This window comes from Folsomia candida, unplaced genomic scaffold (genome assembly GCF_002217175.1).
Source record: "Folsomia candida strain VU population unplaced genomic scaffold, ASM221717v1 Fcan01_Sc003, whole genome shotgun sequence".
Taxonomy (NCBI): Eukaryota; Metazoa; Arthropoda; class Collembola; order Entomobryomorpha; family Isotomidae; genus Folsomia; species Folsomia candida.
In genome coordinates, this window is record NW_019091195.1 from 12,277,177 (window position 1) to 12,301,092 (window position 23,916).

At 38.0% G+C, this 23,916-nt stretch overlaps 3 protein-coding genes and 1 long non-coding RNA gene across 8 annotated transcripts; 3 read left to right on the forward strand and 1 right to left on the reverse strand.

Moving 5' to 3' along the window:
• The first annotated feature begins 58 nt into the window (after nucleotides 1-58).
• On the forward strand, nucleotides 59-2,159 carry LOC110846726 (PIH1 domain-containing protein 1). 2 transcript variants are annotated; one of them, XM_022093560.2, is made up of 7 exons: nucleotides 59-206; nucleotides 483-560; nucleotides 649-754; nucleotides 833-1,033; nucleotides 1,122-1,522; nucleotides 1,608-1,709; nucleotides 1,815-2,159. In XM_022093560.2, exons 1-7 carry the CDS (start codon nucleotides 87-89, stop codon nucleotides 1,887-1,889), a joined length of 1,083 nt encoding a protein of 360 aa, XP_021949252.1. In that variant the 5' UTR covers nucleotides 59-86; the 3' UTR covers nucleotides 1,890-2,159. The 2 variants fall into 2 exon arrangements, with proteins under 2 accessions (XP_021949252.1, XP_021949253.1); XM_022093561.2 differs by having other exon boundaries at nucleotides 93-206; nucleotides 430-560.
• Nucleotides 2,160-5,627: 3,468 nt separating this feature from the next.
• On the forward strand, nucleotides 5,628-9,617 carry LOC110847160 (glutamate--cysteine ligase catalytic subunit). Of its 2 annotated transcripts, none has more exons than XM_022094036.2 (15): nucleotides 5,628-5,722; nucleotides 5,825-6,027; nucleotides 6,306-6,359; nucleotides 6,532-6,575; nucleotides 6,662-6,710; nucleotides 6,784-7,096; nucleotides 7,214-7,404; nucleotides 7,499-7,511; nucleotides 7,601-7,739; nucleotides 7,999-8,191; nucleotides 8,268-8,361; nucleotides 8,469-8,572; nucleotides 8,644-8,778; nucleotides 8,868-8,943; nucleotides 9,019-9,617. In XM_022094036.2, exons 2-15 carry the CDS (start codon nucleotides 5,866-5,868, stop codon nucleotides 9,267-9,269), a joined length of 1,818 nt encoding a protein of 605 aa, XP_021949728.1. In that variant the 5' UTR covers nucleotides 5,628-5,722; nucleotides 5,825-5,865; the 3' UTR covers nucleotides 9,270-9,617. The 2 variants fall into 2 exon arrangements, with proteins under 2 accessions (XP_021949728.1, XP_021949729.1); XM_022094037.2 differs by having other exon boundaries at nucleotides 5,629-5,722; nucleotides 5,805-6,027.
• Nucleotides 9,582-23,916, reverse strand: LOC110847157 (protein hunchback). 3 transcript variants are annotated; one of them, XM_022094032.2, is made up of 6 exons: nucleotides 23,620-23,916; nucleotides 13,081-13,705; nucleotides 12,849-13,007; nucleotides 12,692-12,753; nucleotides 12,322-12,610; nucleotides 9,582-12,189 (listed from the first exon to the last, which is right to left on the reverse strand). In XM_022094032.2, exons 2-6 carry the CDS (start codon nucleotides 13,642-13,644, stop codon nucleotides 10,921-10,923), a joined length of 2,343 nt encoding a protein of 780 aa, XP_021949724.1. In that variant the 5' UTR covers nucleotides 13,645-13,705; nucleotides 23,620-23,916; the 3' UTR covers nucleotides 9,582-10,920. The 3 variants fall into 3 exon arrangements, with proteins under 3 accessions (XP_021949724.1, XP_035706099.1, XP_021949725.1); XM_035850206.1 differs by lacking the exon at nucleotides 23,620-23,916 and adding an exon at nucleotides 22,366-22,385; XM_022094033.2 differs by lacking the exon at nucleotides 23,620-23,916 and adding an exon at nucleotides 17,864-17,946.
• LOC118435071 lies at nucleotides 21,797-22,672 on the forward strand. The gene is made up of 3 exons (XR_004834471.1): nucleotides 21,797-22,195; nucleotides 22,282-22,458; nucleotides 22,539-22,672. It is a non-coding gene; the product is annotated as an uncharacterized LOC118435071 (long non-coding RNA).

The window sequence follows — 23,916 nt, forward strand, 5'->3', positions numbered from 1 at the left end:
CTAGCCTAGAAACCATGACAGAAAGGTAGATTTGGGCGGAGAAAGAGGGGAGAAAGTTGATCACGATGCCCAGCAGAGTTTAGTCAATGAGAGAGCGGGGCTTGACTCGCATGTGCGAAAGCAACTTTCACTCGTCTTCAGCGTTGGTTGGAGTTGGGTTAATCTGGAAGATTATTGTTGTCAAAATTTTCGTGGCATTCAAAATTGTAATAAATATAATTTTCAGCATAATAATTTATTATTGATAAATTTAAATTAATATTCATTTATTCATTTATACAAATAGGAAAGGAATCCGCTAGTCATTAAACAGAGTACTCCTTCATAATGAAGGAGTACTCTGTTTAATGAAGGTTTCATTCATATTAAAGAAAGATCACCTTGAATTTTGACCTTTCACCATTTGTCATTTATTGAAAAAAATTGCAGCAGGCTAATTCATACTTGACAAGCTATAAAATTAAAGACTGTCGTGATTACAGACCATGTCTAACTTCTTGGACGTCGACGATTCCATTATTGCAAAAAACCTACTGTTGGGCGGTATCTCACTCCCAGAGGTAAGTACAGCACAAATAAATAAGTATACCATTATGGAAGCTCATCAGCGTGTTTGCCCATGCATAACACATGATTTCTTAACTACAGACAGACAACGATCCAGGAGGTTCGTCGACAGATTACCGAACACAAATTCTTACTCCCAGTGAACGTAAAGAACAAGCACAGTGCAAGTTTATCATTCCACAACCAGGTGAGTTTTTGAAGAATTTGTTCTACAGCTAACTCCAATTTAAGTGAACTGACAATTTAATTTATTTACGTGTAATAGGATTGTGCATTAAAACGAGAGAATTGATAACTAATCACAAAGTGTTTATCAATCTGTGCAAGTCAGATGACGTGCCAGAACCTGACGAGTATTTCGACGACGAACAGCTCAGTAATATCCTTGCCAATGGGTCTGATGAAGAAGTTGGCCTCATCCGATTACCAATGTCATTGGGAGAAAAGCATATAGAAAGTGATAAGAGTGAGCAATTTTATAAGTTATACATACTGTAATGTGTGATCAATATCATCTAAATTGTGCAACACACATTTTTACATTTCTTTAATAGACGGGGTAAAATGTCCAGTCTTTGAAGTGGTTATCAATACAATTTTCTTTGATGCGAAGATTTTACCATCAGAACTCTATCGAACATTCCTTATTGTTATTATCATTGAAGGAATTGAAGAAAAATTCAAGATGGAGTTGGACAAAAATAATTATCTAGTTCTGCAACACAAAAAGTGTATTGGCAAACTCAATCCTCAACTGGTTAAAAATAAACCTGGGATTAAGGAAGTTAAGTCGTCAAGAGTAATAACTGATGTTGAATTGACCAAATCTTCTACTGGTCCCACTATCAAGAAAACGCTTGTAGAAGAAATCGAAACCAAAGAGCTTAAATTAGATTGTACCATTACTCAAGTTTCTCAAGCAGTAGCCAAAGCTGAAATAAAGCTCCCAAACTTGGTAGGTATTCTGTTTAATATTTATTGTATGGTGTGCTAGTCAATTCTTAGATATTTATATAAAATATTTATTTTTTACTGTCCAGAAAAATACAGCAAAAGTGTTTGTTACTCTCGGAGCTGACCGGATCATTGTAGACAGTCCTGTTGGACAATTGGATATATTTGTGCCGTTAGATATTCATCAAGTTAGTAAAAAAAATATCACACCAATATTAAAACGCTTACTAAATAGCTGACAAATATTGATTGTTCACTTTGAACCTAAAGGTTATCCATTAACTTTTTTTCAGGAAGAGTCAAAAGCTGAATTTGACGTGGCATCAAATACGTTAAGTTTGCACCTTCCTTTGGTCATCAAACCATAATCATTGCTAATTGATTTTATGTATAATAACGCAGCATATATTCTCTACATTCCTCTATCCTATATTTTGAAACATTTGTAAATAACTATCGCAAGTTATTATTATAATTCTATACTACATATACATCCATCCATCCAAGTCCTAATAAGAAGTGCGTAATATTACGTTTGACTTGATGAAAATACTTGTGTTCTATAAGCTATGTATATGATAATGTCTCCTATAAGAAGTTGAATAACCATATTAAAAATATGCCAAAACTTCATCATATTTATTTTTTATTGCTTTAATTGCAAGATAGATAAGTGAGAAATAATTTCAAGTTAGAGAATCATTACTCTAAGCTGACAGTCTTCTCTGAACTACTGGAACTGATTTCCGGTAGTGAATCATCCACATCTTCGTCTCCAACCTCTTTATTATTATTTTCTTGGGTCTGCTCGATTAAATTTATTACATTTGTTTCTGCTGGATTCTGAGTCATATGTGTAGACCGTCTCGTGTGTGTTGCTGAATCGCCATAATTGATATTTGTGTTATTTTCTGAAGGGATAGTCCCTGTATTTTTCATTGTACTAGTTTTATCACTGGAAGTAGTACCACTAGATTCAATTTCGGGCTTTGAAGCCAGCACGAGACCTTTTCCAGTGATGACAGCTTCAAGGTTCTGCACAATGGCATTCATGTCACAACAGCCGCCGTAAATCGCTGGCAGTATGACGGGCTCGGGAGGAGCAATATTCTTCTTTGTGTTCGCAATTGTCGGGATACAACGAATAACTTCTGTAAGATCTACGACTGATTCGTCTTCACCTTCATCGTCATCATCATCCTCACAACTATAAGGATTTGACTCCACATCATCCTCTATTATTATTGGAGTTGGCGTCCTTAATTCCTGACGAACAAATTTCTTTTGATCTGCATCATAAAAGTACACCCCACTATTTTTTGGGAGCAAGTCTTCGCAGGGGTTGGCCACTTTTTTTGATTCTTCTTGTTCCTTGTCGTCCCCACAAATACATGGTTTTGGCTCTGGATTTTTTCCGACTGGAATTTCGTCAAATGAGTTGGATACTCTATCTATCCCTTTGCTGGAACAACATTTGCACTGACAGCTAAATATCAAACATTGTAGTACATAGTATGCATCACCGTGATGGCCACTTTAAAATTTCAACTTTCTAGAGTAGTCGTACTTGGGATTTCGACGAAGCCCAGCCCTGCAGCAGAGGCAATTACAAGAGTATGGCCAAGAGAACGGAGGTCCATCGTCTCCTTGATTGTTGTTGTTGTTGTTGCCATTTCCAAAATTGAATCGTTGTCTCCTGCTGTACACAACGGGCTTCCCGTTTTTGTTTCCTCCGGCCCCACCGCCATCCTTGCAGAATTCCATTTCACCGCACTCGTTGCATTGGTAGTAGTAATCGAATTCGGAGTCAGAAGTATTATCTCCACAATCTTGTCCAGGAACGTGATATTGAAGTTCTTCTATGACATCAACATTTTTCAATCTGTTTAGAATTGCATTTCCGCTGCTGCTCGTACTTCCTCGTCCTCCTCCTCCTCCAGAACCACAGTATGAGCCATAGTCGAGATACACTGGTGGTGCCACAGGATGGCAACATCCCTTTTTTCCTCCGCCTCCTCCCCCCTTACCAGTTGCCTTACCAGAATTTGTATTCTTGTTCGAGAGCGTAGGGTTGGACTTTGACTTTGGAGTGGTTTTACTAGAAGGTTTAGGATTGGGATTAGTTGTAGCGGACGGAACGGTTTGAGGTGGATTAGTTGTAATGGACGGAACGGTTTGAGGTGGATTAGTTGTAATAATGGACGGAACGGTTTGAGGTGGATTTGTTGTGGTGGAAGGAACAGTTTGGGATTGTTCCGGATTGTTGCTAACTTGTGCGCTTACAGATCCTGAAGGGGGTGGCGTCGAAGACGAGGAACTTGAAGTTGAATCTGTAGAAGAATCAGAACTCTTTTGGAGCGAATCTCCTGAACTTTTGTGCGCCGTGTCTTTGGGAGTATTAACTTGGGTGTTGCCGTTTGAAGGAGTATCACTGAGATTAGGAGTTGTTCCGTTGGGTTCGGTATTACCGTTTGACGGAGTATGACTAAGATTGGAACGGGAACTTTTAGGGTTTGGTCCGTCTTCGACGGTAAGTGGGAAAACGGCGATGGCAGTAGTATCATAAATATTTACGGTCTCAGGGAAAATTGGACGTGGAAATCCATGATCAGAGCTAATTTTCTCATATGTTGAAGTCTTTCTCCTGGTGAGAGGATTTACATTTACATCCAAAATTTCAGTAGCACTTTGTGCAGTGGTAGGAGGTTTTCGAAAGTTGAATATTTTACTAATTTTTGATTTGATGAAATGCAATGCTATACTTCTTGTGCTACTTGTTGTTGGAGGAACATTAGCGGAAACGGGTGTAGCACTGATGACACGAGTTGAAATATCTGGTGAACAGCTCTTGTTAGAGTCGTAAGCCGTCTGCATTTTCTGTCGTCTCCATTCTCTTGCTGATGTGGTCAAAGACTTCCCCTTGCCCGATCTTGCGATTCCATGTTTATTAAGCTCGTTAGTTGTGTCAGCATTGAGACTTGTGTAACTTTTTGACGAGTTATTACCCATTTTGCTAAAATAACAAATTACTCAAAATCAACTAATTAAAATATTAGTCCGTGGAATTGCTATTGATATCATCAACCGAAGCGATTCACCGTCCAAAAGATTCTCAACCAGAAAGTTCCCATGGCGTGCTTTTGTATGCATAACATACACATAACGTTTAACACATGCTTTATTACGATTACATAATTTATTCAAAGTGTAACTTATTTACAATCATTTTAGGTTTTAAACAATATGTCCATTTATTTATAAAATTCTTGTGAGGGGCCGAATGGTGATCTCATTGATCTCAGACGCCCGAATCAAGTAGATGTTTTCCCAACCCAACCTCGGGCTTTTCCTCTACTTCCCAAGCCAACTAAATGTATTTTATATTTTATTAATCTGTTTGTTTAAAAATATTTTAAATATTAGATATTAAAAATATTTTGAAAATATTCCAGCATAAAAGGCTCATCAATATAATCCGGTCTGTGGTTGTAAGTCCGTATTCTTTTACTTGCATGCAAATCCTTGTGCAATGAATGAGGATGCAGGTGTTTCGTATTTGATCGAGTGTGGTTGTCTTTGGTTCTGAAAATTGGATTAATAAAACCCGATATTATGTTTGTAACACAGCATCAGCCATCAATCATAGCTGTTCCGTGACATTGTGTGCGAAAAAACATATATTAACATTGACTACGACTTTGACGATTTTGTTCACTCGGTATCACTGCAAGACAACGTGCTTTCCATTCATTATTGCTCTCATCGAGTGGGCGAGGAGGTACCCAATTAATGCCATTTCAGTTCTGACTCGAGGTAATGGAAATGTCTTTTGTACGTATTGCAAATGTTATCATTCATGAATTGCGAATATTTATAGCTGTCCGTATTGCATTGCAGAAATAATTGGGCGAGCAATAAATAGGAGTGCGAAGCGAATGCAGGTTGTTCCAGAACAGTGTGAGTATATTGCTGAGTCACTTGCGCAATAACGTTCTGATCCAGAGCAAACTCTGCACTTGCTCCACTTTAATAACTCCAGGCATATGTACATACAAAATACAAACTTAACTCACTAAACTTATACTACTTTCCCTTCGTGGGCCAAGGATATTTCTGTCTCACGAACGAATCGGGTTTTGTCATCAGTTCTTCACGAGGAGGATTGCAACTGCTGCTGCTCCTCCTGGTAACTAATTTTGAGGTAAGTCCAAGTGACATTTGATCATTATAAAATCATATGTTTTTACTTTGTACAGTTGGCATGATTAGCCGACGTTGACAAGTTTGAAATTGAAACATGTAGGTGCAAGCTCACCAACCAACCACCTTGAAGGGTGCCGTAAAATGGGGCTGCTGTCCGAGGGATCACCTTTGTCCTGGGAAGAGACCAAGAAGTGGGCCAACCACGTGAAAACTAATGGAATCGAGCAGTTTATCAATTTGTACAAGAGGCTGAAGGATCGACAGGGAGATTCTCTGAAATGGGGGGACGAGGTCGAGTATTTGGTACGAGTTGACATATATGAGCGATCTTGTAGGATTGCTATTCCATGACGAGTTGATGTTAGATTACAAATATGGTGTGTTTCTATTCTACTGCCGTCTGCGTGTGCCATTGGACATACGTGGACCGCTTTAGTGGAATGTTTCATTCACAGTAGGCAGTTTACGCAATGGAAACGCACCTGTTACTATTAAATTTTGATTAAAATGCAAAGAGAAATTAATGAAATTCCAATGCAAAATGTATATTCGCTATAATAATAACAAATTTTAATTGGTAGATTGTTAAATTCGACCACGAGAACAAACGGGCAACAGTTTCACTCCGAGCTAATGTAAGTTGAATATTTTACTAATAGTTTTTTTTTTAAATTTCATATGAAATGTAATGCTACACTTCTCATGCTACTACTGGCTGTGGGCGGGATATTAGTGAAAAGGGGTGTGGCACTGTGCAAACCTTTATATACATATTTGAGCATAATTGAGAATTTCTTGACTATAAAGGAAATGCTGCCTATATTGAGAGAGCCTGAAAATCAAGATCCTGCGTAAGCCCCACTGAATTTATTTGATCATTATATTATGCATATGCATATTTACAGACTTCAACTTCATGTTTTACTTATATTTACAGAAGTGCAAAGTCATTGTGGAGACCTGAATATGGAGCATACATGGTTGAGGTAAAGACATAACTTTATTACAGACTCAAATAATGACTGCTGGCTGAGTTATGATGTAATATTTTTTAATTAGGGGACGCCAGGTTGTCCGTACGGTGCCTTGCCTGTGCATCTTAATATTGTTGAAGCAAACATGAAATTACGGAGAAAAGAGGCACAAATGCTCCTTCCTCCAAATGAGATGGTGCTCTCCGTTGCAAACTTTCCACGACTTGGATGCCCTGGATTTACCTTCCCTGAATATAATCCAGACACTTCAGAGAAGGGCGTCTCCATGTCTCGTTTTTTCCCAGATGAAGCAATATTTCCTGGCCATCCTAGATTTGCAACTTTGACAAGAAATATTAGATCAAGAAGAGGTTCCAAAATTGATATACAAATACCTGGTAAGAAACATAAAAACCCATTCGTATAGACTGAACAAACTACCCATGGACTATGGATCATAACGATAATATTGTTGTAAATGAAGGTTTATAGTTTGTGATTGTAATATATTTTAGTTTTTGTGGATAAAAATACGCCGAGACCATTTGTTGAAGCCGGAGTTCCAGAACAGAAAGAGGATATGATTTATCTAGATGCTATGGGATTTGGAATGGGATGCTGTTGTCTCCAAGTTACTTTCCAAGCTTCAAGTATTGCAGAAGCACTCAAATTATATGACAACTTGACGCCACTCTGCCCCATAATGGTATAATTTAAAGTTAATCGATAAGTTTTAGTATGTCTGACTGGAAAAGTTCATTTAATCGAAATGTCGTTTTATTTTGTTGTACTTTCCCTAGCTGGCATTGACAGGTACATATGAAAATACTGTTTGGTGCATCATACACCATTCGTTTCATTTCACTTGCATTTCATTAACAAGTTTTATATTTTGATTTCAGCTGCAACTCCTTTTTATAGGGGATATATTTCTGATGTTGATTGTCGATGGAATATTATTGCCGCATCGGTGGATTGCAGACGTCCTGAAGAGAGATCGGTGATTCGTAAATCCAGATATGACTCTGTCGATACATACTTGTGAGCATTCATTTATATATGTAAATACATACAATATGTTGTGCCTTGTCCCTAACTATCTAACCATTACATCCATAACGATATAAATGTATTTATAACCTTGAAATGTCATTTTCTTGGTTTCCCATTTTGACATAAATCATGTACATTTGGCTTCTTGTCCTTGATATTCTTGTTGTGCCAATGAATCATATTCTTTGTAAATACATACATGCATATATCTTATGTAAAAGCACGAGTTTGTTTATTGTCCTTATAGGTCGGAGGAGAATAGTGAATACAATGACATTCCTCTAATATATGAGGAACCCCACTACCAGTCTTTGATCACAGAAGGAGGGATCGATAAGAGCTTGGCAAAACACATTGCTCACCTCTTTATCCGAGACCCGGTTTCTCTTTTTTCAGAGAAAATCAATCAAGACAACAAGAAAGACTCTGACCATTTCGAGGTAAGTTTCCCATCAACCCAATGGTACTTACACAAATTGCTTAATAGTTGACTACAGTGTAAGTTGATTATTCCAGAACATCCAGTCTACCAATTGGCAAACAATGAGGTTCAAACCACCACCTCCAGAAAGCTCGATTGGATGGCGTGTGGAATTTCGACCTTGTGAAGGTAACTGCATGAAAAATAATTAGATACACAATTATATGTATATTTAGATTGAGGTGAACTGACAAGCCTTTGTTAATATATATAATATTTTATTTATTTATTTTCAGTCCAGTTAACTGATTTTGAAAATGCTGCCGTTGTTTGTTTCGTTGTTTTGTTAACCAGAGTTGTACTTACTTACAACTTACACTTTATGATTCCAATATCCAAGGTAAAACCGCAGTGCATTTGCGAAACTGTTTATCGTTCTCAATATATTATCAATATGATTTTATTCAATAGGTCGATGAAAACATGAAGAATGCTCAGAAGCGAAATGCAATTGCCACTGAAAAATTTTGGTTTAGAAATGATTTACAAAATAAGACAGCATCATACTCTTTGATGACTGTAAACGAAATCATTAATGGGAAAGAGGTATTTTTTGCGTAAAAATATGAACATATGCATTTTGACTGTAAAACTCGAACAGTATAATACAATAGCATAACTTCCTTACCACGCAGGGATTTCCTGGTCTCATTACACTAATTCAAAACTATTTGAATTCAATGGATGTTGATGCAGATACCCAATGCACCCGTAAGTAATTACTTATGCATATTATGATTGACTACACCTTATTTATGTGAGTGATTGATTTACTATTTTTTTCAGTTCAACAATATTTGTGCTTAATTTCACGACGTGCCAAGGGCGACGTCATGACTGCGGCCAAATGGATGCGAGAATTTGTTACCTCCCATCCAAAGTACTCGCAGGACAGTGTCATTACAGAAGAAATAAATTATGATCTGCTCCAGCGAATTGCAACATTGTCAGAAAATCATTCTTCCACTCTGCTTGGAAATATTGATCCGAATCGTTCGAAGACCCAGGACAATGTCCCAGAAATCCTAACGAGATAGATAACCAGACCACTCTTCATGTAAATGGAAGATTCATTCACTTACTTATAAATATATATATATATCTACTATATTATAAATGCCTTACGGTATTTAGTCCCACATATGCATATATATAGTTTTATGAGGAGAATTATATTGCAAATTAGTAAAGTTGAATGATAAAAAACATGTATGTACCTCTACTCTACAGATGCTATCAGTACCTTTCCAGAAATGACATTTTGTGATCAAGTTGTTAGATGGGTGTGTTATGTAGATTTTAGAGATTGATAGAGTGCTTCAGTAATAATAACACGCGTGATGAAACAATTTTTCTGATGAATAAACAACTTGAGTTTATTTTTACATATTCGAGCTATTTATATTAATTACGGACATCACTCCGTAATAGAAATCCTCCGTATAGGTTTCAGTGTTTTTAATTAATTTGTTTTAACATAAGACTTTGATAAGGAAGAACGGTTAACAATATAATTATACTTCATATCTAGATTCCACTTTAGATTTCTCAAAAAAAGAAATCACATAAAATCAAGGTGCTAATACGGACTAGGCCTTTACCTCGACCAATTTCAATTTAAACATAAACTGACTCACACGTAAACTTGACATTACTCTTACTCAATAAATAAAGCACAAAAACTGCATAATACATTAGCACAAATGGAAGAATTTAGCACAAAACAGAAGGATATATTTTTCAGACTCCTACGTTTACAAATATAAGTTATCAAATACTTTTATGCTACACATCTACATATCTATGATCTCTTTGTCTTACGTATCAGAACTAACGACTAAAATACAAATACGTTTTAGTCATCATGTATGAAAATAGTTTGAAAATATAAATATTCGAATTTTATTAGAATATTTTGTCAATAATAATACTAATTGATCTAATACTACTATTCACAAAATAGGAACTTTCGATGTGTCTCTGCCAGTTTTGACGAGGCGTTCATTATCAAAACTAATTTTTTTTAGACTACTGTTCAACCATTATTTTTACGTCCTTGCATGTCAATTTGGTTGTCAAATTATATAATTAAATTACCTTTCAATTTTTTTCGACTACACACTACTAAACTACACTACAATAACATGGTTGAACGGTAAGCTACAAGAAATGATGAGTAAGTTGCATAGAGTTGTGAGTTCTGATTTACAGATTTACTAATTCAGGAAATTAACAAATTATTTCTGCCAAACAACTGTCCCAAATAAAAATGATAGAAAATTACTAACTACTGATGTAAATATAATATAATTACATAAATATATAAACAGTCCATACCCGTAAGACCGAACTTTGAGTGACTTGGTTTAAAAGTCAATTACTTATACTTTTTAACTATCTGTAAATAAATACCTTACGACGAACCCGTGTTTTTAAGCTCCAACATACCCGTATTGGTCGACAAAAATTGTTGCATATACAGAATTCTGTATATTAAGATGAGCAAGTAGTGTACAAATTTCGACTATCCACCTGTCTTCACCTTATGTACTTAAGGTGACAGATACATAGCTATTATACCTATTGTCTAATTATTATTACATTGCCAAAGTGAAAAGACTAGAAAACAATTAATAATTGTAAAACTAATTATAAACAGTACTTATTTCTATACCACTCTCAGTGGGTTTAGTGTGAAGCCGTTGCTAAATGAACAAAAAATGAGACTTTATCTGAAGACTTGGTTCCACAAACGTTGCATCGAAACGGATCGGCATCGCTGGAGTGGAATCTCATGTGCAAAGCGTAGAGAACTGGGGGAAAGGCAATGTCACAGTATTTACAAATATAATTTTCAGAATCAACATCAGCTTTTTTAGTAGATTCTGTCTTATTAGATTCTCCGTTGTGAACATTACGGTTTGTGGTGGTATAATTATTATTGCTAAAATCCAAGACTTGGTTGTGAACGTTACTACTCATGTCATACTCTTCCTTGTTCCGATCATATCTTAGAGCCTTCCCTTTCCTCTTGCGCTTCTTCGCATCTTCAGGCGCTGCAACTGCTTCAGACGATGTCGGCTCAGCCGGACGTTTATTTCGTAAATCGAGTGCGTGCACGTTAGTAAGTGGAGTTGTGGGATGTTTCAAGTGAGGAGATCGTTGCTGCTGGGGGGCCTCGGCTGGAGGAGTTTTAATTACTTGAGATTGCTGTTGTTGCTGTTGATGAAGAAGTTGAGAGACGAGTAGTGTCCTTTGTTCTTCAACAAGTTTCGATAGATTCATGACTGGATTATTGGCTACCATATATTGATTCAAGGCTGTGGCATATAGTTCCATTGGGTTTTTCCCCAGGAGTTCTAAACCCGGCATATTGACAGAGTTTTGCATCAATAGACTTTGAAGTGCAGCCAGGTTGTTATTATTCTGGCCATTTAATCCATTAACTGAATTTTGGATCAAAAGTTGTTGCAGGTTGGCAGGATTTAGCTGTGAAGTCATATGAATGGGGAGACCATGGGGAAATTGTTGCATAAGCAGGTTAGCACTCATTTGTTCATTGCTCAACATGAATGGTTTCTCGTCAACAGGATGACTATTATTCCGGTTGTTGGGACTCATAACAATGTGTTGATGCTGGTACAATGTCGGGGACACAGGAAACTCTTGCTTGATATCGCGAGGGGCAAATTGAGGAGGGGAAATGGGTGGAGTGTTGTTGGAAGTCTCCGTCTTGATTTTTGGGCTATCACCACCCAAACTATCAATCCCCTTGGCTTGGCGTCTTGATGTGGCTCGTTGATTCTTTGATTTTTCCTTTGGGGTAATGGGGGACAGAGTGGTCGAGCCCATATCACACGGGGATTCGGGATCTTGTCGTTTGATTTTGGGACCTCGCCTAGTTCCATACACATCAATAATTGGCAATGGGTTGGGTGTGCCGTCAGGATTAAGGACCTACCAAAATTATAAAAAAGACTGTCAACTTTGAATTTACCATTGGCCATTAAGTGACTGAACATGAATATGATGGAGAAAATTAGTGGATAATTTCATTTAGTTAAACTTGTGCAATAATACGCTACTAACCATGGACGGTTTATGATCATATTTTCTTAAATGAAGTTTCAAACTGTGGCAGTATTTTGTTGCGTACGAACAATCGGCACATCGATATTGATAAATATTAGAGTGAGACTTGAGGTGAGAGTTGAGCATTGACTTGTTGACGCAAGAATATGAGCATTTTGTGCACTGGAATGGCTTGGAGCCAAAATGGTTTCGCAGATGGTACTCCAAATGGTGCTTGTACTCTGTGACGAAAGGACACTTGGGACAGGTAAGCATCTTTTCTGTGCGAATGTGACCTTTTGTATGTCTGAGATTAAAAAAAAACAATATAAATAAATTAGATGCAAATGTATAGAAAATATTTATAGTAATATGACATTCGACTTACTCCCAAAAGTCCATTTTTGTCACAGCATGGTAACCACACTGTTTGCACTTAAAGGTCTTCATCTGCAATACATAATATATAATTCAATTCAGAATAAATAATCTGGATAATTAATCCATAGTCAATGAATTAATGAATTAAGTCCAACGCGTCTCACCTTTCCCTGTGAATTAGTTTTTGGTGTTCGTACGTCGTCATCAGTAAGAACATCCAAGTCACTCGCATCATGAGACTCTGCAACATGTTCCCTCAGTTTCGTCTCATCATCCGAAAAGAAAGTGCACTTTGGGCAAGCGAATTGCTGAGAATGGGTCACCTGTAACAATTATGTTTTTATCAAAACCTGATTAATTGATGCTTTGATAGATTAATTTTGATTATTAAATTACCAAATGCTCGTTGAAATCATGTCTGGAGTTACAAACCACAGAACAAAGTGGGCATTCAAAAATGTTCGAACCGTTTGCATCGCTTGTTGGACTTGTCGTTGGAGTTGCAGTTTTCAACCCATTCGAAGATGGTGGTGAAGGGATCTCTCCACCATCATTTGCATCTTCGTCAGGACTATTTCCCAGACTGGAGCTTGAACTACCTGAGCATGGATTTACAAGCATTCTTCCATCAGGATTATCCGGATTACTTTCGCGTTTAACATGTTCGAATGTCATGGATGAAAATAGTCCATCCCTCGCCAGTGCAACCTGAAGACGCTGAAGGGCCGATAGCTCTTCAGTCCTATTGCTGCTGCTGTTATTGTTATGGTTGGGCGAATGGAGTGATTCATTGTGGTGAAGAACGCCGTCAGAGCCAAAACTTGAGTTGGAACTTCTTGGGGAAAGGTCGACCGAGGCATGGTGGTGGTGATGGTGGTGGGGTCCGGGAGGGGTGGACACTGGTGTAAGGGGTGTGACTGGATTACTTCGTTGTACCAACATCTCGAACATATCAGTCATAAATATGTCTCGATCTCAGGAGCACAAAATTCCCACGAAGGTTTTATTCCGTCACCAGACACTGCAAATACACAAAAACTTAAAATTATTATACATAGCATAAGAAAAATATTGTAAACGAATAAAAATTCTGACCACAATTGTGACCAACTCGTATTTCTTTTTTTCCTCATGAAAAAAGGGACATGACTTTCAGCTACGCTTGATATCAGACTACTGACCATGAATAATTAAGCTCTCACACTTTGAAAAGGCCAAAGGTGACACATGAAAAATGTCCAGGCCAAAGATCAATAAAATAGAATCGAACCACTTTCATATTTAAATGACAACACAATTGACCCGGGTAGCCTAAAAGGGCATTTTTTGTACAACACACTAATGCTTCACAATAACTGTCCATTGTCCAAGCTAGCGCTACTGAATGAGAAGGTTCTGACCCTTATTAAACGACATAGTTTATTGTGTCAAAGTAAAAGTGACCCCCACCCCAAGTTTTTGTCTTTGTCTAAATTGTAAATTGGGATGTGGTGGGGTGGCTGAATAATAATATAATGCATGTGTCGGTCAGTCCATTTCTCATTCACACACATAAATCCATTATATAGTTTTATTTTACATTCTTTATCTTATTGGACAAAGGGCAAGTCGATTTATAGATCCAACGCCGAATCAGGATCATTTTCGTCTCACAAATGAAAAATGGTAAGTTTTTGGATTTGGGTAGGGTCAGAAAAACTGCATGGATTAAATAAAATCCCAGGATCCAGAATAATGATTTGGTCAGTTTGATGGACAACAATAAAATGAAAGTAGCCGAAATCTGTGAGATTTTTACTCAAACATGTCCAGCGAGTTGGTTGGTGCTGCATATGTATGTATGTCCATCTAGTCATATTTCAATTTCATCATTTCATCTGTCCACTGCATTCATGGGGATGATTTGGGGTCAAAAATAGAACAAAAAAGGCCATTTCTCTCTCATTCACTTTGCCTTCTGCCCCAATGCCATAAAATAAAATTACACAGCCAAGGGTCACCAGAGCAGATTAAACAACAGCAGTCGCAGAGAGAGAGAGGAGCAGCGCTATAAGGAAATGAAGGAATAAGAGACGACGACTGACCACTGGTCACGTCAAAATGTCACCAATAACATGCGAGTGTGTACATGCATCCTTTATCTGTATTTTACTAAAAGGGATGATGTTGGGGTTGCATGGTTTTATCCCCCTCCGCCGTTTCATCTCCATCTTAACAAACACCACAAGCGTGCACTTTCCTTTATTTATAGCAATGAGAGTTTAGTTGATGGGTAGTGCTTAGACCGTAGCATCGTACATAAATGAATTCAAAACCCACAACCAGGATTTTTCTCACACTGACTTAACGCGTATATATTAGTGCCCAGTGCAAAAGCCGAAACTAGAACGCAGTAGTAAAATACTTATTTGTATATACCTAGGTACTATATATAAATTGTGCTCTTGGTAGTAGGATAAAACGACCAAAACAAATCTATCCGGTGGATGGACGCATTATTTTTTTGTTCTTTGTATCTCACGCTGTCCTTCCTTACTGGTGACTCATCTTGTGGCATTTAAAACAAAGTAGAAAACTAACGCTAAATGAACGTCTGCAGGGCAAAAGGCTACTATATATTCTACCCCACGCAACAAACTCAACCCTGCGTCCACTACATAATACTAATCTTCTCGTCTGATTATGTGTGATTGTCAGAAAAGAGAAACCTTATAAATTCTAGGTACCCTTTTCTGATTCAATCAAAGGAATGATTATACTCAGACCTTTCTCCTGTTACCGGGTGCTAATGTCTCTCATTAGCAATAATTATGAATGACATTTCTCTAGAAATAGTGATCTTCGACTCAATTGCTTGATTTTATTTCTGCACCTGCTGAAAAGTCAGTTAAATCGTGACTGACTTCGATAAAGGTGAAAATAGCAGTTTTTTGGTACGACACAGAAGGCTATCAATATTACCCCAAGAGATAAATATTTTTTTCTGAATCTAGGTGGATACATTTTATACAAACCGTTGGCGTTTATAAGGCTTCGCAGAATAATAGGTGGCCAGTGTTATAATGTGTTTCTAAGTACTTACTCACAAAAAGACAGATTTGTGTAGAAAAGGGCTGATGATGATGAAGCACGGCGAGAAGGAGGAGGAGGTAAAAAGCTGCCGTGGTGTTAAAGTTGAATCTTTAAGGAAGCAGTTTTCCATTGTATCTGACAGCCAAGAAAATATATTGTCCACTGGGTTTACCTAACCCCTTACTGCAGCAAAAGGTTACCATTCGCTTTCTATCTGCCAGTTGGTTATTTTGTATTCATTCGTCGTCGTTAAAAATGTGGCTACCAAATGGTCAGTAGTGGTGGCTATTGGGATCGAGGTATATATGTGTAAGCAGCTGCATCCCATGCATTCGAGTAGCCTTCGAAGTAACAGAGAAATTCAGACCGTTCCTGGCCTTGGGGACTTTGGGAATTCTGCACCAAATTGTGTGGTGGTGCGCCTACTTGACCCTTTCCACACTAATTCCATAACACCACCATCAGTGCCACTTTTTTAGACCAAAATACACTTCTAATGATCTCTGTAAAAAGTGGGCATCAGAGACAAAGCGGAAACTAACACTGTTCAACCTGTCACTGAGCATGAAAAATGCCTGGATTTACGAGTGAGGTCTGAATCAGGACTCTTTGCTCTGCAAGTTAAGCAGTCACCTTAAACATCCGTCAAGTTTCTTTAAAACAGAAATTTGTGGAGAGCCTTTGGGTAAAAAAAGCCTGAATGAAGTAACAGAAAGATTTATTTGGTGCATGTTCCACGTATACAATACATATACCATTGCGCAGTGTACATATGTACATATGTACATATAATACCAGTAAAGGATCCGGGTCAGATGAATGCACTTTGGTTGTGAAGTTGTTATCCGGTGGTTGGTGTTTTTTAACTCAATGCTCAAAGTCGATGAAGTTAAAACATCTCAGCTTTCTTTCTTGGAAAACATCCTGCATTCTCAATCCCACTACTTCTCGAATGAATATTGCATTGACACAAGTTGCTCCAGAACTTTTCCTAATTAGACCAAACCACTTGTGTAAAAATGCTTCAATTCTGACTAGGCTAACTCAATGAAAAACTATAGTTTATTTGTCTGGAGGAAATTTTTTTGTTATCGACCAAGGTAAATCAACTATTAATTAAAACCCCGTTAGTTGGTCCATCCCACATGCAACCAATCTGTAACAGATAAACCACAATTACTTTATGGATGGAGAATGAATACAATTCCTCCTTAACTGAGGAGGGGAGGTTGTGTACTATCAACTCCCGGATCTCGATGCCCTTTGGATATATTGTAGTGTCCCATGAATGTACAAGAACCCTGAAGTGGTTTGATGCCATGGCCACATTTGCGCCTGCCACACCCACTCAAAGGTGCCCAAAAACCGCTTTCACTCCAGCTTTCACTCACTTAAATTTACCCCAAAAATCCAATTTTACTCGGATTTTCAAATTTCTTTCACCATTATGCTCCCAGATAGTTGCTTTCTTATTTCCAACATCAAACTCGACTTTTCAAATTTTTTAGTATTTTTAAAATTTAAAATTCTGAATGAGCATTGTTGTTGCAATCAACAAAGCTAATTATGCCTGCGAAATAAACATCAAACAAGTTGAGTTTGGTGTTGGAAATAAGAAAGCAACTGTCTGGGAGCATAATGGTGAATGAAATTTGAAAATCCGAGTAAAATTGGATTTTTGGGGTAAATTTAAGTGAGTGAAAGCTGGAGTGAAAGCGGTTTTTGGGCACCTTTGAGTGGGTGTGGCAGGCGCAAATGTGGCCATGGCATCAAACCACTTCAGGGTTCTTGTACATCCATGGGACACTACAACATATCCAAAGGGCATCGAGATCCGGGAGTTGATAGTACACAACCTCCCCTCCTGAGTCAATCATAAATTGCTGGGCGTGAATTAGAGAAATTAGTTTCTGAGAAAAGCTCTATAGCACGTGCTGATGTCGAAGAGCGCATCCTTCTGTCTGACGCATATGTATGTACAGACCCAAAGCAAGAACAAAAAGTGATGACCATCTTGCACCGTGTTCCTCCCTAATTTTTCTCGCCTGTCTTTGTAGGAATTTCGCTTCCGCAACCAAAGGGGTTAAAATTTATAGCTTTGACTTACCACTTTTCTCTGCTGTTACTGAACTGGACTGTCGTGGTCCTCGTTTTAACTGCACGTTATTTCAAATTATTACTCTCGGTCCTCTGCAAGATTCCAAGATCTTCTTCTAATCTCAATATGTGCCACTCGTCTGCGTTTTTACTCTAATTCTAGTACAACAATTGTTCAAACAGTAGTCTCGAGTATTGTGCACATGTATCACATTCAGTAAGGCACGAACCAAACCAAACCAACAAATAAGTCTTTGTTGCTTCTCAGATAACTAGAACAGTGGAAATTAACTCACACTCGCATTTTTACAGATTTTTTAAAAATTTATTCATTCGCATTCGACTTCACAACCACAACTAACAAAAATTCTGACAATGGACAAATGGATAAAACGAACATAACTTAGAAGGAGACTTTTTGAGTATGCGTAGGTAAACTAACTGTAAATGACAAAGTTCCGTTTTAAACCCTTTTGTACAACGCCTAGTGAAAGTGGACGGACTTGAGATAGGTATGGCAAGAACCCAAAACTGGATACTTTGACTGGTTTCATAACTGTCAATAATAAAACAGAAAATGTAGAGGATTATGCTGTTGCAAAGTATTGTAAAATAGTCTGAGAACAGCGAGGTGTACGTATCAATTATTTTACAGATATAACCCTTTCCCTTACTGACCCTAAAATACTGTTACAATAACAAAGAATGACAATGCATACAGTTCTGGTGGAATTCAGTCCTTTACGAGTGCATGTAAGGCAAGGTGTGGCAACTCTTGCCCACTCACTCTGATTGTTGTATAATTGCATGTTTTAAGGCCTTATTAATTTTTACTAAAATTGTTTTCCGGCAATCAGTCATTGTCCATCCATTCAGCCAGAGTTGAAACGCCACGAAGGCGAAGAATAAAAATCATCATGGTCCTTCGTATTGAAGTACGACTACTCCATGGGTATAACCGAAAACCATGAAGGATTTGGAAATAAATGAATGAAATAAAGCTTTTTCTGCCAACCAGTCACACTTCCGGTCACATACTTTGACCCTAATCATATCTGGAGTGCACATGGGTCAATGATGTCATTTATCCACCACTCTGTTCTATACGTCCATCGTGTTTCCGTATTTTTTGTGTTCATTTTCCGGACTATTTTTGGACATTGGGTATGTGTTTAACAGTTAAAAACAGTTTAAAACAGACCAACGTACTTATATGCGCTGTACACTCTCACCGTGCTGTCAAAGAGCAATACCATTATTATCCTTACCACCAAGTCATGCAATCTACAATGCGTGCCACCCACCACCACTACTACTACCAGGCAGTCCAGGCATGTATAGCTATATTTAACTGGCAACTGACCATCTGAAATTTGAAAGAACAAGGCGAGGACTTTACTATAATTGAGATTTCATGGTCCTGTACAGTAAAAAGAAAGTCATCCAACATTAGGGATTTACTTGAAGGAGATTTTTCCTAAGTGTCCTAAAATCCTGACCCTAGAGACCATCAGGGTGGATATGAATCTAGTTAAAATAGTTGGAATGAGGCAACAAATCACTGAAATGAGATCCTCAACCCAAGCACATGGACACTGATAGGTGACACTCGATACTCACTCGCTCGATAGTCTTACTTTCAAAATAAGGAAGTTTATGACAGACTTTTTTTACAACGACGTGAAGGAGGAAGAAACAGGAGCCGCTTATTTCTTCGTCTTCCGCATCTTTGCTCCCCGTTCACCTATCCCAATAATCATCATCTGGCCATAATCGTTAAAGTGTGCGGTTTACATTCTGGTCATAACAACTCGTGACCTTCTCATCATCATCATAATATAGCCAGACGACCCTCGCCCTCCTCCTCTTACTTTAAGAGTATTAAGATGAGTGGCCACCAGCAGCAGGCTACACTTTTTTTTACTTTTCATTTCGAACGATCTGCCTTCCAGTAGAGTATATAGTATGTCCAATTCCATACCTTCTTTCGGGCTAATTCAGAGATGAAATGAAATTGCAAACTCATTCCCATTTGATGTTGCTGAAAACGTGGGCTGCTGCACTTCACAATAAATAATAATAATATGCTTCTCCTCGCCACCACAAAGTGTTTTGTCCGTATATTTTGTCGCATAATGCAGGGCCCCATAATAATAGGACGACCTGGAAGCAGTGCGGCATGGACATTCATCAAAAATATTCTTCGGCTTTCAATGCGGTTTCACTGATTTCCACATCTAAAGTAATACCTACTCCACGATAATGGAGGTTCCAGCCTCTTACGGAGCTTGATGTTCCAGTAAAAAATGGGACCAAGAATAAGTAAACTCCAGAAACAGATATAACAAACTCCCGGAAACGGAGTACATTGAGATGCGTACTCGAGATTTCTACTATATAGTAGGACAATTTAAGATTTTGACGTTTCAAAATCGTATGACATGACCTATGACCTCGTTTGTAGGGTCACCAGGTCGAAATGATAGTGTTTTTTAATTTTCCTCCCCGTCTAAAACGATCAAAACAAAAAAGATATGATTTTGACCCGTAACCCTTTGACCAACGAAGTCAGTTAACGAATTTCCTTAATTTCAACATTAGATGTCGATATCCGAAAGGAGAACTAAGAAAAATTGATTCGTTCGAAAGTTATCGTGCGTGCTGAGACGGACAAACCGTTCGCAATAACTACGCTTCACTTTGTTCCGCTTCATAATAATAAGAATGTAACTCCTGCCAATGCCAACTCATTCATCTCTATGTTTATATTGTCAAAGGTGACTTTCTCCGTGGATATTTATCAATAAGACTCAATGAGTGGGGGAAGCACACCTTCCCTAAACGTAGATATATGTATGTATAAACAAAATAGAAATTCTGACACATGCCGACCGGACGAGAGGTAATAAAAAATAAAAAGAGCCGAACTGCATAAAAATCTCTCAATAAATCTCTATCCAACGTCAACCTCATTGTGGACGAGCTTTTGAAAATTGGAAAATCATTTTTCATTTTGATTTTATTTCATCCGAGTAAAACCCATCGATTACTGTCACCATGCGGGGGCGATCTGTAATACGTTCCTGCAGTCGGTAAAACGCATAAAATACAACAAATAGACGACGTCCACCTTCATTCTGAGGACCCAAGTTCCAGTGTCGATCCACATATACGCAGTCTGTCGTTCGTATGCGATGATGCGGTGCATACAAAACGCGTCATATTCTTTCTCCGGCCAACAGTTTTTATTTATTTTTCTTGCATTTCCAATCTATAACCGTTGGCTAATAGCTCATGTTGCTGGTAGCACAAGCTTGGAGGGACACACGCTTTGGTACATTGAGGATATGACAAAAATGCACCTTTTCCACAGTAGTACCACTCGCTAGTGGCTTACTCACTGCATACTGCCTTTATAAACCCTAAATTATTGCATTGCATTGACATTGAATTTGTTTAGAGCTGGAATTACCTGTGTTCCTTGTAGCGCAAGCCAAAGCAATAAGTTATGTCCCAGGCAAGAACTAACCACTACTATTGAGCGAGCAGGTGATGAATACGAGAACGAATTTTTATTTGGGTAAAAATCATGCTGATCTCTGCTGACTGAACGACCAAACAACCTTCAAGGTTTACTTAAGTTTATACTTACTTATCATCATATGGCCACGCCACAGAATTTACATTTTACAAAGAACACGTACTAACGAACGAACGAATGAAAGAATGAACAACTGCCAAAAAGTATTGATGGTGGACCTTAGGTGGAATATGAAATAATCTCAAACTGAAACAGGCTGCATCTGTATTTTCCTGGATTTTAGTAAAATTCTGATCATCATGCTCACTCTTATGCATATTGTCACATTCTAGTCAAATGTTTTAAATAATAACTCGTTTAACTGAGGAGCCGAGAGAAGCAAAATACTATTCTAAAACGATACCTCACACCCGATGACGACGGGGATGGCAAGCTACAGGGATAATGAAGGAAGGGTCAGAACTAATTACAACAGGGGATGGAGATCACTATCTCTGAAAAGCGGATTTTGTAGATCCTCCTCCTCCTCCCCTCGTTTTTTATCGATCCATGGACGGAAATGTAATTGTGCTCTTTGCCGAGCAAAAACAGGTCTCGTTCATCACAAAACCTACCCCAAGGAAGACATGGTTGAGCTTTGTTACGTGTGTGTGTGTGGGGTTGTGGTAATGGCAGCCACATTTGAGGCATAAAAAGGGAGTGTACGTAAAAAATCGATCATGAAACTAATCTTGCCAGGGATTGATAGGGAGCCGCCCTTAATCGATTGCTCACACGCTCTTGACACGCGAACGCGATATGGTAAAAAACAACATCGGTGTCTGAACTGCATCCGCTCATCAAAGGTTCTTTTTACAGAATTTCTTCTCTTTTCAATTCAATTTTAGGATAGAAAGGGAGTCGTACTAGATTTGTCACTCGTGCTGTTTTATATAAATAGTAGATCCGATCCGATCTACCTCTAAGCTCACCGGATAAAAATGAGACCCTTCAGCTTCAGTTTTTTGTCGGGGGACCCTGTGGAGAACACGCGTCTAAAAATATGTATACACTTTTATTCAGAGGTCGGATTAGTATCTCCGCATTCTCTAATAGCACAACCCCAGCCTAATAAAAATATCTCGTTTTTTTTGCCACCTCAAAGTTTCTCGCCAACAATGGTCAAAAACTGTAAAGGGGATCACCTATTTATTCGGATTCAACAGAATGAATATTTTTATGTAGTACATATGAATGTCACAGTTTGTACTTTTTTCTCTCCATTTTTCACGTATCCAGAAATAAAGTAAAAGTGATATGTGAGATGCCCATTATTCATTCAAAACTTATTTTTAAGATGTGATGGGATTAGCCTTTTTTGTGGTGCCATACAACAACATTACATACATACATACAACCGATGCCAAGGTATCAATTGAGATTGAGAGAGCCACTAAACTAAACTAAATCTCGTGCACTACTCGACATCATCATGCTTGCCTAATTCAAGAGGGTTTCCTTCCATATTATTCTCCACCAAATCCCTTTCTATCCTTTTGCCATGAATAGTGGTGTAGGTTTTAAGAAAAAATGCAAGTTCTTTATTATTACGACGAGCTATTTTGTACCCATCGGCCCTCCTTTATTTTTTAAGCAGCGAGTAATACCCCAATAAAATGGGATAATACGTAATGTCCCAATCAACGAAGGGCCCTTTTCTCATCATCATTCTCACAAAAAACTTGAGTGCAGTGAAAGTAGTCAGGGAAGGTGAGAATGAAGTGTGCATGATTTGATATAGTTCCCAAAGCGAGTGAAGGGGCAACAAAAAGCGGTTGAAAATAGAAATTACGATAAAAAACAACACCACCAACAACAAAGAGAAAACTTATGTATCATTTTTTTATTCTATTGAAAGCACGCGAGCATTTTTTAGTCACTATTTATCTGTTTACTACATACATACACGCTTCCATTTATCTTCCCTACAAATCCACTCATTATACTGTAAAAAAAGGTCGTGTGGCGTTTTTTACTCACTTTTTTATTACCCGTTGTGATGCTGATGATATCATGCAGCCAATCAGACCCACTTAACTTCCCATTTTTTAGCCGGGCGATAAAAAACATGGTTTCAACCAATGAGTGCAAGTGTAGTTCTACTCAATAAAGCTTTTCATATGCTAAATCCTATTCAGGCCTAACTTGATTAGGTTTTAAATTGTATACAAATTTAATTCACTTACCTTTTTGTTTGTTCTGCTATACTTGTTGTCTCTTGTAAACCGAAGCAATGTTGTCCGATGAAAATTCAAACTATTGGTTTGTGCTACTTGTAATGTTTTGTTGTTTGGATAATGTTATCAAAGTTATTAAAAATTTCACTTTTTTCAGTCTAAGAAGGCCGTCTTTGTCAGTCTTATAGAGTTGAGGAACACGCTGTTGAAGGCAACTTGAGATGCAGTAAAGTAAAGGCGAAAGGACGTGAATTGAGGCAGAGACGGGGTTGTTGTCGAACGTCCACCAAGTGAATGAATGGGCAT

Coding starts and splice junctions, on each gene's coding strand:
- LOC110846726 (XM_022093560.2), top strand. CDS start 87: ATGAGAGAGCGGGGCTTGACTCGCATGTGCGAAAGCAACTTTCACTCG. Junction 561..648: donor GCGGTATCTCACTCCCAGAG/GTAAGTACAGCA, acceptor TCTTAACTACAG/ACAGACAACGATCCAGGAGG. Junction 755..832: donor GTTTATCATTCCACAACCAG/GTGAGTTTTTGA, acceptor TACGTGTAATAG/GATTGTGCATTAAAACGAGA.
- LOC110847157 (XM_022094032.2), bottom strand. CDS start 13,644: ATGACTGATATGTTCGAGATGTTGGTACAACGAAGTAATCCAGTCACA. Junction 12,754..12,848: donor AAACTAATTCACAGGGAAAG/GTGAGACGCGTT, acceptor TATGTATTGCAG/ATGAAGACCTTTAAGTGCAA. Junction 12,190..12,321: donor ATGATCATAAACCGTCCATG/GTTAGTAGCGTA, acceptor TAATTTTGGTAG/GTCCTTAATCCTGACGGCAC.
- LOC110847160 (XM_022094036.2), top strand. CDS start 5,866: ATGGGGCTGCTGTCCGAGGGATCACCTTTGTCCTGGGAAGAGACCAAG. Junction 6,028..6,305: donor GGGACGAGGTCGAGTATTTG/GTACGAGTTGAC, acceptor TTTAATTGGTAG/ATTGTTAAATTCGACCACGA. Junction 8,192..8,267: donor AAGACTCTGACCATTTCGAG/GTAAGTTTCCCA, acceptor TGATTATTCCAG/AACATCCAGTCTACCAATTG.